This window comes from Macrobrachium nipponense, chromosome 5, assembly GCF_015104395.2.
Source record: "Macrobrachium nipponense isolate FS-2020 chromosome 5, ASM1510439v2, whole genome shotgun sequence".
Taxonomy (NCBI): domain Eukaryota; kingdom Metazoa; phylum Arthropoda; class Malacostraca; order Decapoda; family Palaemonidae; genus Macrobrachium; species Macrobrachium nipponense.
This window is the reverse complement of record NC_061107.1, coordinates 92652564-92667563: the sequence shown is the minus strand read 5'-3', so window position 1 is coordinate 92667563 and position 15000 is coordinate 92652564. Positions and strand designations below refer to the sequence as shown.

The 15000-nt window shown below is 34.1% G+C and overlaps 1 protein-coding gene across 1 annotated transcript in view; it reads left to right on the top strand.

Annotated features, from left to right (window-relative positions):
- LOC135215860 (uncharacterized) overlaps positions 1 to 2060 on the top strand; it is a 5820-nt gene extending 3760 nt beyond the window's left edge. Inside the window, exon 3 of the mRNA XM_064250813.1 lies at positions 1845 to 2060. Within this exon, the coding sequence (XP_064106883.1) occupies positions 1845 to 2060 (216 nt within the window). The remainder of the gene's footprint in view (positions 1 to 1844) is intronic.
- Positions 2061 to 15000: the final 12940 nt, after the last annotated feature.

The following is a 15000-nucleotide window of genomic DNA, read 5'->3' as shown; positions in this document are numbered from 1 at the left end:
CTCTCTCTCTCTCTCTCTCTCTCTCTCTCTCTTTTGTTTGGTTTCCAATTATTCGTGTTTACTTAAACATTTTACGGGCAAGCAGACAACTTAATAAATCTGTTTAGAGCCACTATATTTTTTTTTTCAGGAGACAATATCATAATATTCCAACTTTTCATTCATTCAATGAAATGGGCCCTTCCAAAAATGTTAGGAATAACATGAGTAACCCTCCGCCGAATAAATTGTCCATTTGTGAAACATTTGAAAATATTACAAAAGAGAAAATTAGAAAAAGATAGAAAGATCGAGTAAATATGAGTCTAAACATTAACTCAACCAACAACCATAAATATATCAGAAGAAAAAAGGAAAGGATTTATGATCGTTGTATAAAGTCTCTATAGCAAACACGGCCGGATTAACCGGTCCGATGGACCTTGGTTCAAAAGACTTCGAAGCTGTGAAGATCAGTAGATGGTTTGGGATGCAAGAACTAAGATTTATAGTTTAAATTCAGGTTACCATTAACAAATATGTTATTCAAAATAATTCTAAAAGTACATCCATCACATCGGGTGTTTTGTATGGAAGTAGTTAGACCTAGACAGGAAACACAATTTAAGATGCTTGTAGACGCTTGTAAAAGGATTGAATAATCAAGCGTCAGTTTCCAATACTGTAAACCATTGTTCCCTTATCATTTCCACATTCCATGGCATTACTCAGTTGCTTATAGATGCACATCATTTTGCTGTCCTCCCAGTCAAAAGGTATTCCTTCTTCCCTCCAAGACATCTCCAACGTTCCCACAATAATTCTTTCCTTTCTTCATCCAAAGAACTTATCATTTCTGTTACTACTACCGTAGGGTATCCTTCCCTTCTATCCTACTGAGTTCCTTGAATGGTCCTAAGATGAGCAGAGCCTCCTCCAGCACTCCCTGTTCATTCTCTATATTCGGAAGTACATCAGCGTATTATTTCCACCATTTCATTATATCTTCTTCCATCGTACGTTTGTTGCTATTTTTGTCCTTCATCTAATTGCATTCATGCAAATGTCTTTGCTGTCACTCTGGCCTAGGATAGTCTACAAATATGTATTCTAATTCTAGGGTCCCTGGTTTCTCACAGAGTGGTTTGCTAGCTTCTTTCTTAACTGAACCTTAAACATTTTCATCTTATTATTCTTGTGTCTATCACTTGTTCTTGCATCATATAAATTGTCTTCTGAAGTTTTACTTGCTGACTTCTTTTATTTCTTCTATTCCACCACTATGTTTCTCTCCCTATCACTCTACCTGTCATCCCAAAAAATTCAGTTGCTACTTCTGGCAATCTGGTTTTCATCTCATTTCATTACCTCTCTCTGTCATACACACTCTCCTGTAATCTTTCCCTTCAATATACCGCTCTTATGTTCCGCCACTTTGACCTTATATTCCAGTTTTTTCCACTTTCCAACTTTACGCTTTCATTTTCTTCAGACATCCTCTTTTTTTTTCCTCTCCTGACTCCTTCGCAATCCATCGCTAATTCTCCGGGCATTACTTTACTATCATTCTCTCAATGCCTCATTTCCCTCCTCCTCACATCCCTGTTGTGCTGCATCAGTTGATAAGATGTTCATGATCTTTCTTCTAAAACCACAGTCTATACATTACGTACAAAAAAAGTATTCTCAATTTCTTGACTAGGTATGCCCCATGGATGCTGATTCATGATATACTGTTTTATAAGATAAGTATTTTCTCTTTCTTCAAGCTATATTCGGATAATTTACTTGTTATTCCAATATTGATGACCTTATTCTTCCTAAATTAATCCTTAATATTCTCACATTTTCTTTGATTAACTTAGATTCGAGTAGGCACGACAGACTTATCCAGCGGCGACTTCACTTCATGGACACTATATGCTCATTACATGGGCCCATATACGGTACAAGGGGGACGGCTGTTGTTTACTTCATATGAGGGAATTCCCGGTCGGTATATAAGCGTCCAAAGAGGAATGAACGTCACAGAAGCAGCTCTAAAGATCCTTGACTTCAAAGTTTATGTCAGGATTCATTAAGTGTGTGAATACTGAATTGCCAGAAAGGGAAAGATCTTTGTCATTCTGAATATTTCTCTTTTAATGTATGTTACCCCTGCTGTTTCACAGGAACGTTTTCTTGAAATCCACATTGTTCTGTCCCAGATTTCCTAATAAGTGAGTAACATCATTTTTGGTAAATGTTAGTTTATTAATCAATTAAAATAGTGGATAATCACATGCAATACGTACTGAGCAACGTACATTTAGAACTGAGATTTATATGAAATTTTTACATTGCCTCAAATTTTCTCATTATAAAAATATAATCAAAACACAAAAATGAAAACAAGTGCGTCAGAGTTTATCCTTAAGTTAGGAACTGAAAATGAAGTTGTAAAAGAATACACCAGGAAGTCCAAGATACGGTTAGAGATTGACAGCATTCGTTATACAGAATGTAGCCATATTTAAGTTAACTAAATGATGCAATGCTCATAGTACAGCTTCTACAATAAAAGTGCAAATTAACATCAGAAAAAACGAAAAGCAAGTTTATGATGGATACTGAAAAAATTTCATTCAAGCTAGTTTTGTTACAAAAAAAAGTAAATAAATAAAAAAATAAATAAATAAAATAAAAAACTAAGGAATTCAAAAAGTCAGAAACTCAGGTACTGCTAGTTAGGAAATTCTTATAGATTAGATACAAAAAGTATTTCAATTTTTCATTCACCTAAGTTATTACTAGCAAAATGTAGGAGCTATTTTTCATTCCTTAAAGTTGGTTAATTATTTGCATGTTACCTTTCTGCGTGTAGTCTTAATACCTCGGTACCCTTATATGCATCTTCAGTGCATATAAGGTACTGATAAATACCCATTTTTCTTACATCTAATTTGTGTCCAGCATTATGCCATAACAAATTCTGCATACCGTAGCATAAACCTGTAGCCGCCCGATTGCACATAGCACATCCACTTTGATCCTTTATGTCATATTGTTATATATTATATCAAAACCTCATTTTCTTTACTCTAATCAAATCAAACCGTCACTGCACCTGTGTTTCTGTTCTCTAGTCAATTTTTGAGACAATCAAAAAAAGCTTACCTCCCACTAATGGTAGGTGATATCAGGTTAGAACGTATTGCTGGATTGAAAAAAGCAGTCACTACCGAATCTTTAATGGTCAGTCTTGTTGCTGACTCCGTCATGCCTGTCACTGATAGCCTGAGGTCACAACATCATGGTAAAGAGAAACCTGACTATAGGCTGTGTTTTACAAGCTGTGCTTAACTATCGGGTCACTGAAACGTTTGAACCTACCAGAGGGCTGCCTGTCTGAATTTTGAAATTCAGCTGATGAAAGTCATGTTTTCCTTTGAACTCTCCTCAGAATCCTGCTGAAAGTTCAAGTTCTCCACAGACCATTCATGATTCTTTGCATAAAGAGGTAACTTAAAAAAGGAAAGTTCATTGTCCTGAGAGAAGACAGACAAAAGATAACAGGGCCAAAACCAAATGTAAGGGGGTGAACAATAGCTACTTCAGTATGACAGACTTGATACGACCAAAATGTGACTCACTCAGATGCTGTGCAGAGAGGCATTAGCTCTGCATTCCTTCTAGGATGTCGTGGAACCCGATGCCATTCTCCTTCCATCGAACCTGTGTTAACCTTTCATGATAAAGGAGTGAATTCTGTTCTTGGGGAACATTATGGGAATTCTTATCACTGTTGAAGCACAAATGCTGAAATTTTTGTCAGACAACAATTAGTCATGTGTTTGTACCATTAGTAGTAATTATAATCGTTGCTTTAGAATTTTATTAGAGATTGATTGAAGTCTTTGAAATTGCTGGTGAAAGAAGCATTTGTGTGTGAAACAGCCTTTCTAAAGTTGTAAAACATAGGCTTTATTAAATCCATCGAAAATGGTCTTTTGTCATAATAGTCACGTGTAGATGTTTGAATACTGGATATAGTTTTAGCAGCAGATTCATGAGAACGTTCCTTTTTGTACTAGCCATACAGAGTAAGCATTATTGGGCCTCAATTTATGTATATATCATATCTTACTATTACGACACAATCACTAATCTTTGTAAAAATGTCTTACCGCTTAAACTCTGGTGAATTGTATTGCCCTTGTGCAGAATTATTGTGAGAGATAAAACTGAACTCCTGCGAAATCTTTGTGAGTACCCAATTGTAAAGTGTTGAGTTGAAAAATCTGTGTTATGTCTGTGGTGTATTTTTCAGTATTGCATAGGTGAAGGGATGTGCCTGAGGTGATCGAATACGTGCTTGGCCTAACTTTTAAAAATTATGATCACTATATCCTTTCTTTTAATAAGCTTCACATCCGTGGGGGATACTCATGGACCCATCTAAGAAAACGCTTGTTTTTGACACTACAGTTTTTTTATATAAAGTCACATTCTTGTTCAATAATGTCTTTTCGTAAATATTGCTTTTGTTCTTGCCAATAGAGGGCTTCGTCTTCACTTTCATCCCTCATGCCAGAAAATTGCCGGATTTTTGTCTTAAAGAAGAAATGAAAACAACTATTAGTTTTTGCTCTTACTTATCCTTATCATCCCAAGTACATTTCATAAATGGTTTTTTTATGCACTGGTGTAAGTATGACAAAACAATAAAACACCTCTCTTTAATGTATTTTGCATGCAATATTCCTGCCCTTAACGCATTACCTCGACATCTGAACTCGGTGGTCGTTCAATAAAGTTTCTTCTCGTGGAAATTTCACACAGAAAAAATTTGATGCACTCAGCATCTTTAATGTTGACTTTCTTCTTCTATGTGGCTTTACATAATAATTACAGCAGATTTTTTAGAAATGGAGTTCTTGGAATTAGGCTAACATCATGACTTCTACATTACTTTGAAAGAATGCTTCAAGTACTTATTTTAGAAGATTTTACATGATTTACCTGTCAACACAGAAAGGTGATGAGTTGTTTTTTTTTTTTTATGATATGCCGAAGCTGTGGATGACATCACAGAGACGTCTCCTGTCGGTTACGTTCCTGTCTTTTACTGACAATTCTTCGAAGTATAATCTTGAGTAAAAGTAGTTTGTGTACTCTATTGGTGGCAATACCTGAGTAACGTCAGTTTATGCAAGGTTATATAGTCTTCCATTAAGCAATTGTACACACTGTGTTCGTCGACAGTAACACATACCTAAATATATTCAGAACTCTCTTCCTGCTATGCGTGTTAGTATTAATACAGGTATAAAGACGAATATTAAGGTTATTTAGGAATATTTATTACATCCCAGTATTAATTGACACAATCACATTTCCAAAGGCTGGAAGATAACGAAATCTGATCGTTTAGTATTATCTGCAGGTAAATACATTTATCTGAATCCTTCTCCTCCACACATTTCAACAGACAAAAGATGCTACATTTATTTGGGACAAGGCGAAAGGTGTTTTCTTGGAAATAACCTCTCATACGTCAGATATTAAAGACCATTGTAATGAAGGACTAACACTCATACAGCATGAAGAATATATTTTTCATATTAAAATCTCACGACTTTCATTTGTTTGTAATGCGCAAATTTAATCCAAAAATATATTCAAGTTTTGTTGTACACAGAATTAAATAGATTAATAAGTGAAACAACCATGTTCATGCATTTCTTAACATTTTCTCCCATATTTTTAAAATAGATCAGCCAAGTGATAAAAAAATGCAAGCTGATGTCTTCTATTGGACTTTTAAGAGAAACATCAAGCTTCATGAGTACTGTTTCTATTATTGGCCACCAGAGGACCGTGTCCTCATCTTTGTACCTCACACTAGAAGTCTCTGCGTACTGTTTTTCCTGTCTTGATGGCAGAAGTGAAGAAACCGTTTATCATTCGATTACCTTTCAATCTTACATATATTCATCATCTCAGTTATATTTACGTAAATTATTCATTTATTTCTTTGCAGTTGTGTAAGTATGATCAAACGCAAAACCATACCACCATGTACGTTGCATTTAAGTACCCAGATTCTAAATACCTACATATGAACTCATTCAGCGTTTGAAGAAAGAATGAAAGAATGGAAATTGTTCTGGGAAATCTTGTTTTATTCGTTAACTCCAGCAAGGTGGAAATATTTCAATATTTACAGCTACAAATCCATTAATGTCGTCGAATCCTCTGAATATATTTTTATGCTTCAACACTTGGCTGGGTAATGCTAAGTGGGACGTAAAGTTGCGTCACTTATAAAATCTATAAAGATCATTCTATTTTCACCCGACTAAAGTATTTACAGAACTCATTTTTGTAAAAAAAAAAAAAAAAAATGAAGGAAGGCAATCTTAATTTAGCATATTTTACCTGAAGAACGCGCAATTATTTTAATAATATATCGGACTATTATATGAAAACTTCCATGAAAAATTTAGTTTTGTTAAAAAATAATATAATATTGTCGCTTTTTAAAAATTTCAGTTCACCTAGGGACCGGATTATATCTGATTTTCACTGATACAAAATCTTGCGATCTATTGCAACGTAAATGTATTAATTTTAAATCTAATTATTCTTTATTTCTGCCAATGAAATTACAAAAGGAAAAAGTAATGAAATATAAAATTATGACGAAAGAAATGTTAAGATTTTAGGTCTGAGTTGATCTATCTATAAAATATATATTGATAAAATTTATCTAATACATTACCCGAATTTCCTCTGGGTGCTCTTCCGTTCCTTGTTGCGATCTCTTTAGTCTATTTGAGGAAAAAGAACTTCCATTAAACGCTCACTATACGCAACATTTACGTAAGTTTACTGTTTTACAGTGCACCTCATCAGTGATGTAGTTGCCTCATGCCCTGCCCATCCGGTCGCAGTTAGTTACTAAAGTTTAACGACCAGAGACCTAGTTCACTGCCCAGGTTATTATGGGTTTTCAACAGATCATACCCATCCACCCATCATTACTAACAATGGAATCTTGATGATATATATATATATATATATATATATATATATATATATATATATATATATATATATATATATATATAGTATATATATAATATATATATATATATATATATATATATATATATATATATATATATATATATATATATATATATATATATATACCTAAAATGTTTTATCAAAACTGTACATATATAATATATTGAAATATATTGATATACAGATGGACACACATACAAACATAACACATAAAATATAAATAATATAATATAACATAACTATATATATAAATATATAATATTATATTATCATACATTATACATTATATATTATATATTATATTAATTATAATATATTAATATATATAGAATAATATTTATATATATAGTATGTTATATTATATTATTTATATTTTATGTGTTATGTTTGTATGTGTGTCCATCTGTATATCAATATATTTCAATATAAATTATATATGTACAGTTTTGATAAAAATTTTAGGTTCAGAGGCGTAAAAACCTCGAAAACATGACGTCACTAAGTGTAGCAAACTCATTTGCTACTGCTGGCCAGATCTCATTTGTTGTGGCATTCAGCCGGCCGTTTGAATACGTAAGCACCAGAGATATTTCAAAGCACAAAGGATAACAATGATAAATTTCCTGTACAAAATTGACCTTCTTCTTTTACTTGACAACATTTACTCTGCATCAGAATTTGGAGTAAATACAAGGGTGTTGTAGTAAGTTGAGAATGATGGCGAGACTTGTTAATCTTTATGAAAGAAAAACGTGCTCACAGAACAAATGTGCTTCCAAATATGGACATATTCATTGCGGACAAACATTAGATTCTTAGATACTCTGGCCGGACATATTAATAACATTTTACCGTCAACAACGTTAAAAATGTTTTCTTATAAAGCGGAATCATACAGCATGTCGGTTATTTCCGACTGAAGATGTACTGATATCTCATTCGTATTTATGCTGAATAGGTTTTCTGAAAATTGCAACGTTTTTCTCAAGGTAGGTAAGCCAGAAATCTCTCATGAAACTCTTTTGCTATTGTACTTTTCTTCATTCATATGAAATCCAACTAAGGTATCTCTGCAAACATGACAAGGATTAAAAAAAAGACCTTTCAATAAAATAAGATATAATGTCACACCTATAAATATCTCGATAAAGCAGGAGATAAACTTTGTCGGAACACTTGTAACCTTCTATGGTTAGGTGTGCTTAGAATTGTCAGATTTATTACGTATGATAAATGAAAGGGAATGTTAAATTTGAGTATTATGCATAACTATAATAACTATAATTATACAGCAAGATATATAAAAGACAAAGGGACCGCCAAACATTGTCATATTTTGCAAATATATAACTGAAAATGAGGCGTGAATTATCCACATCTACTCTCCTATCCATATCAAATGATTTTCTCACTACTTATGTAGTTTCATCTATGTCTTGTTCATCCTCTACAATGGCCCAAAAATTAATCAACCTTTCCTTGATTGTGATTGTCGAGTTACTTCAAACTCCTTCAGACGGGAAACGGTTTTTTATAACATTTCAATTTAAATTCTCAAGTCACCAAGATCAAGATAAGATGGAGTGAATATTAACAATGAGTAATCAAACACAATCGTCATTTCTTCTCAAAGAAGGACAATTTATTCAGGAAAAAGTAAGTGATGACATTAAATAATTAAATAATATATAACAATATGACCCGAATGGATCAAGGGGATGTGTTCTGAGCAGTCAGTCAGCTATAGGTTTGTGTTGCTGTGCGCAAAATTTCTTGTGACCTGCTACTGGTCACAAATTAGGTGCAAAGCGCAGAAAACCTGAGAATCTGAGTTATTAAGATTACACGAAGGAAGGCTTGCATATGCATATAATTAACCAACTTTAAGGAATGGAAAAGGGCTTCTAAATTTTTCTAGCAATGAGCTGAACGAGTGAAAAATTGCACTACATTTTTGCATCCTAACTGGCAAGAAGAATGCTGAAAATATTTGCATTTCTGATTTTATAATTTCCTAAGTTTAAATCTCTTTTGAAAAAAAAACTAGCTTTAATAAAATCTTTTTGGTAACCATCATGATAACGTTAGTTAGGTTTTGTTGCCTCTTGCCCTTTACTTTTCCTCTTGAATTCTCTTGTTGTGTAAAGGCAATATTATCAGCCTTGCGTCATTTACTTAATTTTTAATTTTTGCACAGGTACTTCAGATAACCAGTGTTGTCAATCTCTAGGCCATAGTCTCTCTTCACGGCCCTCAGTTTCAGTTTCTAACTTGAGGATAAACTCTGACGCAATCTTATTCGTTTCTGCGTTTGGGTTAATTTTATGTGATGAATCTAAAGCAATGTAAAATTTCACCAAATTCATTAGTAAATCAATATTTCTTAATACTGATTGCGCGCGTTTATTCACTATCTATTGACAATAATCCTACAACGAGCAGTGATTAAGATAGACGATGAATTTCATTGAAAAATCTTATAGCTAAGAAGTACATCAAAGCAAATACTGGGCCTGGCAAAGAACTTTATGCTTTCCTTTCTTGAAGTGCAGCTTTTATCATTTTAGTGATACCTCACATAGACTAGAAAGTCAAAGAGCTTTAGAGCTCCGATTGACACGTTCACTCCTCTTTGGACGCTGACGTACCGACCGATAATTCCCTCATCTGAAGTAAATATCAGCCGTCCCTCGTGCGCTGTATATGGGCCTGCATAATACGTAAATAGCGTCCATGATGTGAAGTCGCCGCTGGATAAGTCCGTTGTGCCTGCTCGAATCTAAATGATTGAAAAAGAGAGATGAGGTATAATAAGGGTTAGAATAAGAAAAATAAAGTAACGTGGATCAGAGAAACACAAAATATATCATTCACACATATGCTGCGGGAGGAAAAAATATAAATTTCATAAAATAGCAATTAGTAAAATTGCATTCATGAAGCCTAATATATTATAATATATTAATATAGAGTACGTATTCATAAGCAATTTATCATTTCCCTGCGTCATTGGAAATGACATTATGATAACAATGTTTAAAAAGTGTTTTGAGAATAAACAGCAAAAACTAACGATATAACTTCACATGTCTTATGTTGTTTGGTATCAAACTCTTGATTATGAAATCCCTTTACAAGCATCTTAATTGAACGTTTGCTTGCAGGAAATAAATACGATCTTGTGTTTACCTTTAAGTTTTAACTACTTCCTTTCTAAATAACCATTGTGATGAATGTGCATTTACAATGATCCTGAATAGTAAAGTTATTATTTACAGCCTGAATTTAAAACTGCATAACTTGACTACAAAACTATACCATTGATTTTCACAACTCCGAAATCATTTGAAAGAACAGAGTTTGGGTTCAACATGGCTTCCTTAATTTTAAGTTTGTCATATCGGTTGATCCACACGATTGTATTAGGGAAACCTGGTTGCCCTCAGTAGTTGGTTTCATTAAGAATGCTGGCCTGCTTAGCGATCTTATACTGATCAGTGTGATCTTTATATTACAACGAGATTGCAAGAGAGTCTCGTTCGCTCTCTCCCTCCCCCCCAACCCCCACCCTCACCCAACACCTAACACCCTCAAAAGAAAAAAATGACCAATATGGTTATTATATTTGAAAATGTTTTGGTTATGGACACGGACGTTAGTTCATTTCAGAGAGATGTGAATTTATTTTTCTACTGATATATTTATCGGTGGATGCGTTTTTGCAAATACTTAAATGTTTCTTGAAGTTTTAGATGATTGAACACTTATTTATTTTTTACCGTATTTTCCACGTTCCTTTAAAGGCTGGAACAAATTAAAATGTATAGTATTTGTCTCCTGAATAAACAAATATGAGTACTAACAGATATTTAAAATATCTTACCCGCCAGAACACAAATTCAAGCAGAAGTGTACGAATAATAACAAAAATCACCACAGATTTCTAATTCAAAACTAGAAGAATCAAGACAGAGAGAAAAAGAGAGGAAAATAAAGACAGGCTGTTGTCGCCCTTCAAAAAAATAAACGCTTTTAAATCTAAGAACTAACTTATGTCCATGCTCATTATTTCAGTGCAATCATTATTACTCAAACATAACCCTTATGATACTCACTTCAACATCCTGGAAGTTGAATGCATCATCAACGCGATTGCGCGGCAGTGCATCTATCTTCTGTATATAAAATTCATCCCCAAGATTCAGCCTCCACCAGGAATGACTCACATTAAATTGTGAGCAGAACCATGTTGCCAGGTCTGTGTCAACAGCTTTCGATGGGGCAAAATTGCTGAAAAAGAAATTCATAAAATGGTTGCGGAAAGGTGCGGAAGCAACAATATACATATACATATACATATATATATATATATATATATATGTGTGTGTGTGTGTGTGTGTGTGTGTGTGTGTGTATGTGTGCGTGTGTGTGTGTATACCTATCGTTGACGCATCCGTAGAAGTCCTACTCTCCAACTTCGTCATGGCTCTCCTGCACGTTCTTTTTACAGATATGAGCCCCGGAACGTGTGTTTGTTTGTGTGTGTGTGTATACAGACATACATACGTACAAATAAAATACACGCACACACATATATATACATATATATGCCCAAAACAATTCTTAGTTACTGATATACGATTTTACATTAGTACTCGCAATATTGTAATAGAGTTTTATAATCTCTATACTATATCGTCTTTGGCATTTTCACTTACCTTGAAAAGAATGTCGAAGCAATCGCTGGGAGTTTTGGAGGTAAAACTCGATTTGCGTAGGAATTATTTGGGTATTTGCCCATGTACCACTGAGGTTTTGGAGTTTTAGCTTGGTTAATCCCACCAATGTAGCACATTGTTTCTGGAACAAAGTATTCAAGAATATCTACATTTGCTATTAATTTATGTGAGATATCATTCTAGAGATATTTCCAAATAGCAATCGATCAGGAAGGGAAAAAAAAAATGGTTTTTAAAAGAAGATATTTCCATGATCTTCATTGAATTAACATTGTTATAGTCCAGTAAGGAGAAAAATAACTATTTCTTTGGTCCAGCTGTCAATTGGTTCCTTAGTATTATGCTCGAGGCTTACTCATGCGCATATATATATATATATATATATATATATATATATATATATATATTGATATATATAAATTATATCTGTCATACAATACATACATATATATATTAAAATTATATACATACATACACACACACACACATATATATATACTATATATATATATATATATATATATATATATATATATATATATATATATATATATATATATGTGTGTGTGTGTGTGTGTGTGTATATATATATGCGCAAATGCTATATGTAAGACTACTTCCCAACTGAGAAAGGTTGAATCTAAATATTATCTTTTCATTAAAAGATTTAATAACAAATGAAAATTCCCTCTGCTTCACCTACCTTGATTGTAGAATGAAGTACATGCATTCTTATGGCAAATTATAGCGCATGTAAGCACACTTATTGAAGGCACTGAAGTTGTCGGAACTTTTGCAACATATCCCTGGATACCATACATGGTCTCGCTCGTTGTTCGTTCGATGTACAGCAACATCAGCGGTATCAGCCATGCACTGTTTGCTATCCGTGGTGTATTGAATTGGCTTTCATTTCTCATGTTTGGTTCTTTAGAACTGAAGTTTCCGCCGGAGATTCTCCTTTGCTCCTGCAGCATTAAAAATTTCAGAAAGTTTATGCTAAAATAACCTATTCGCAGATGCATGGAACGTCTACATTACAAAAACCATAATTCCTATAACAAATAATCAAACTATAATGGAAAGTATACTTCTTTTAAAATTGTAGCATTAAACAGGAACCTTCAGCTTTTTTGCAATACAAACTTAAATCTACTATAAGCAAAATAAGCATTTTTGCTGCTTGGGTTTAAAATGGCCGACCTGGGAAAGATAAATGCCTTTTGAACAGATTCATGAATGGTTGAAACCCTGTGGGATGAGATGAATGAATTTTTAGGCCCTCTGCTGAGCGATTATCTTATGGTATACATTTTCAGGCCAGTACTGAATTCTCGTACCTGCTGTTTCTCTTGCTATCTCCTATGTATATCCAACAGTACTTGGCCAAAAGGAAGGTTTATACTCGTCTTATTTCAGTATATATCCAAATCATACCTTCTTGCTAAGCGTAAAGGATATAATGCTGGTCATTAAGTTTGCGAGAGGAAATTCCTACCACTTGCATTATATTATAAGGCAACAACTAACGGCAACAAACCATTTACAAAAAGTGATAAGTTTTTAAGGGACAAAACTATACGGGGATGAAAACGCTGATTTCAACCCTAAACCCCAAAGGACCTCACACGCTACGGGAATGAAAAACCTGATTTCAACCCTAATCCCAAAGGACTTCATACTCTATGGGAGGTAAAAACCCTGATTTCAGCCCTAACCCCAAAGGACATCATACTCTACGGGATGAAACCCCAGATTTTAGCCTTAACCCCCGAAGGACCTCATAGTTTATGGGAGGTAAAAACCCTTATTTTAACCCTAACCCCAAAGGACCTCATACTCTATGGGAGGTAAAGACCTTGATTTCAACCCCAACCCCAAAGTTCCTCATAGTCTACGTAGGTAAAAAAAAAAAAAAAACCCTGATTTCAACCCTCAACCCAAATTCCTTCCACTAGCCCCCCATGATGTTTTAAAACTTTAAATCACAGGTTCCAACATGTCCCCCGAATTCACTACCAAATGCAAATTTTTTTAAGTCAATAGGGAACTCAGAAAATTAACAACAAAAACCCATTTCAGTTTTAATCATTTATGATATGTGTATATAGCTATATGCATAATGTTCCATACGTAAAGAGGTTAAATGGAAAATCACATTACTTACAGAATTGTTATTATTTTTGTAACAAAAGTCATACAGAAATACATGAATTAATATTCCATACAAAGTCATACAAAAATACACTGGAAAAAGGTTACAAAAGAATACACAGACATGATATACATTCGTTTTACGAAAATAAAACATCATCGGGACACATTGCTTGTATATACCACACGCATCTTCCCCAGTTTCCCGATCGTGTGTGAAAGATAATTCATCTAATACATCTAAGCTTTTAAATCTTGACAATAAGTTCCTCATATATAAATCTTCCACACATCTTTCCTCTAGCAGGGATAAATTCTTTTTCATGATGACCACGCAAGTGATTTTACCATTTTTTTCCATTTCATCACTGAATGTAGATAACACAGATAAATACTGATTCAATCATGTTATGTTAACTCGTCCACTTTGTCCGATACCAGCGGGGAAGATAACATATTTGACATAGTCATACGTTGATTTAAATAATTCTTCCTTTAATTTCTTCTCCGTAGAAAAAAAGTGATTGAACCTCATCTGCTTGGTATCCCTGCTCAAACGGTCAGCATGGTCCCCATCTTTGGAATATGCTACACTCTTTTGGGAGTATCCATTATCCTCAACAGGGGCACTGATACCGTATTGGGTTAATAAAGTAGTTACCGTAGGGAGATCTACTTCATCATCACATTCCCAAGAGGTAATATTTTCGGGCCTTTTCACAATAGCTGGCCCTGCAACACTGCGATCGCGAAGACAGGCGTATGTTGCACCAGCTCAAGAATATTGGAAGCCTGCAATCTCGGCGTATGGATAACTTCGAACGACGTCTTCAACCACACCGTAATTCCTGCATATAACACAATTAGTGGCCACTACTAAACAAGAATTTCTCTTCCTGAACCTATTTTCGGACAAGTTCCCGAAAACTAACTTGCACGAGGAGGTTGACGAAGCCATGGCGAGAGTGTGTGCCTTAATAGTCCAATGGTTCAAGAGTTAATGACCCACCAAATCCTGCAATCGGGCTTCCCCCTGACACTATGAGTCCTTGAAGAT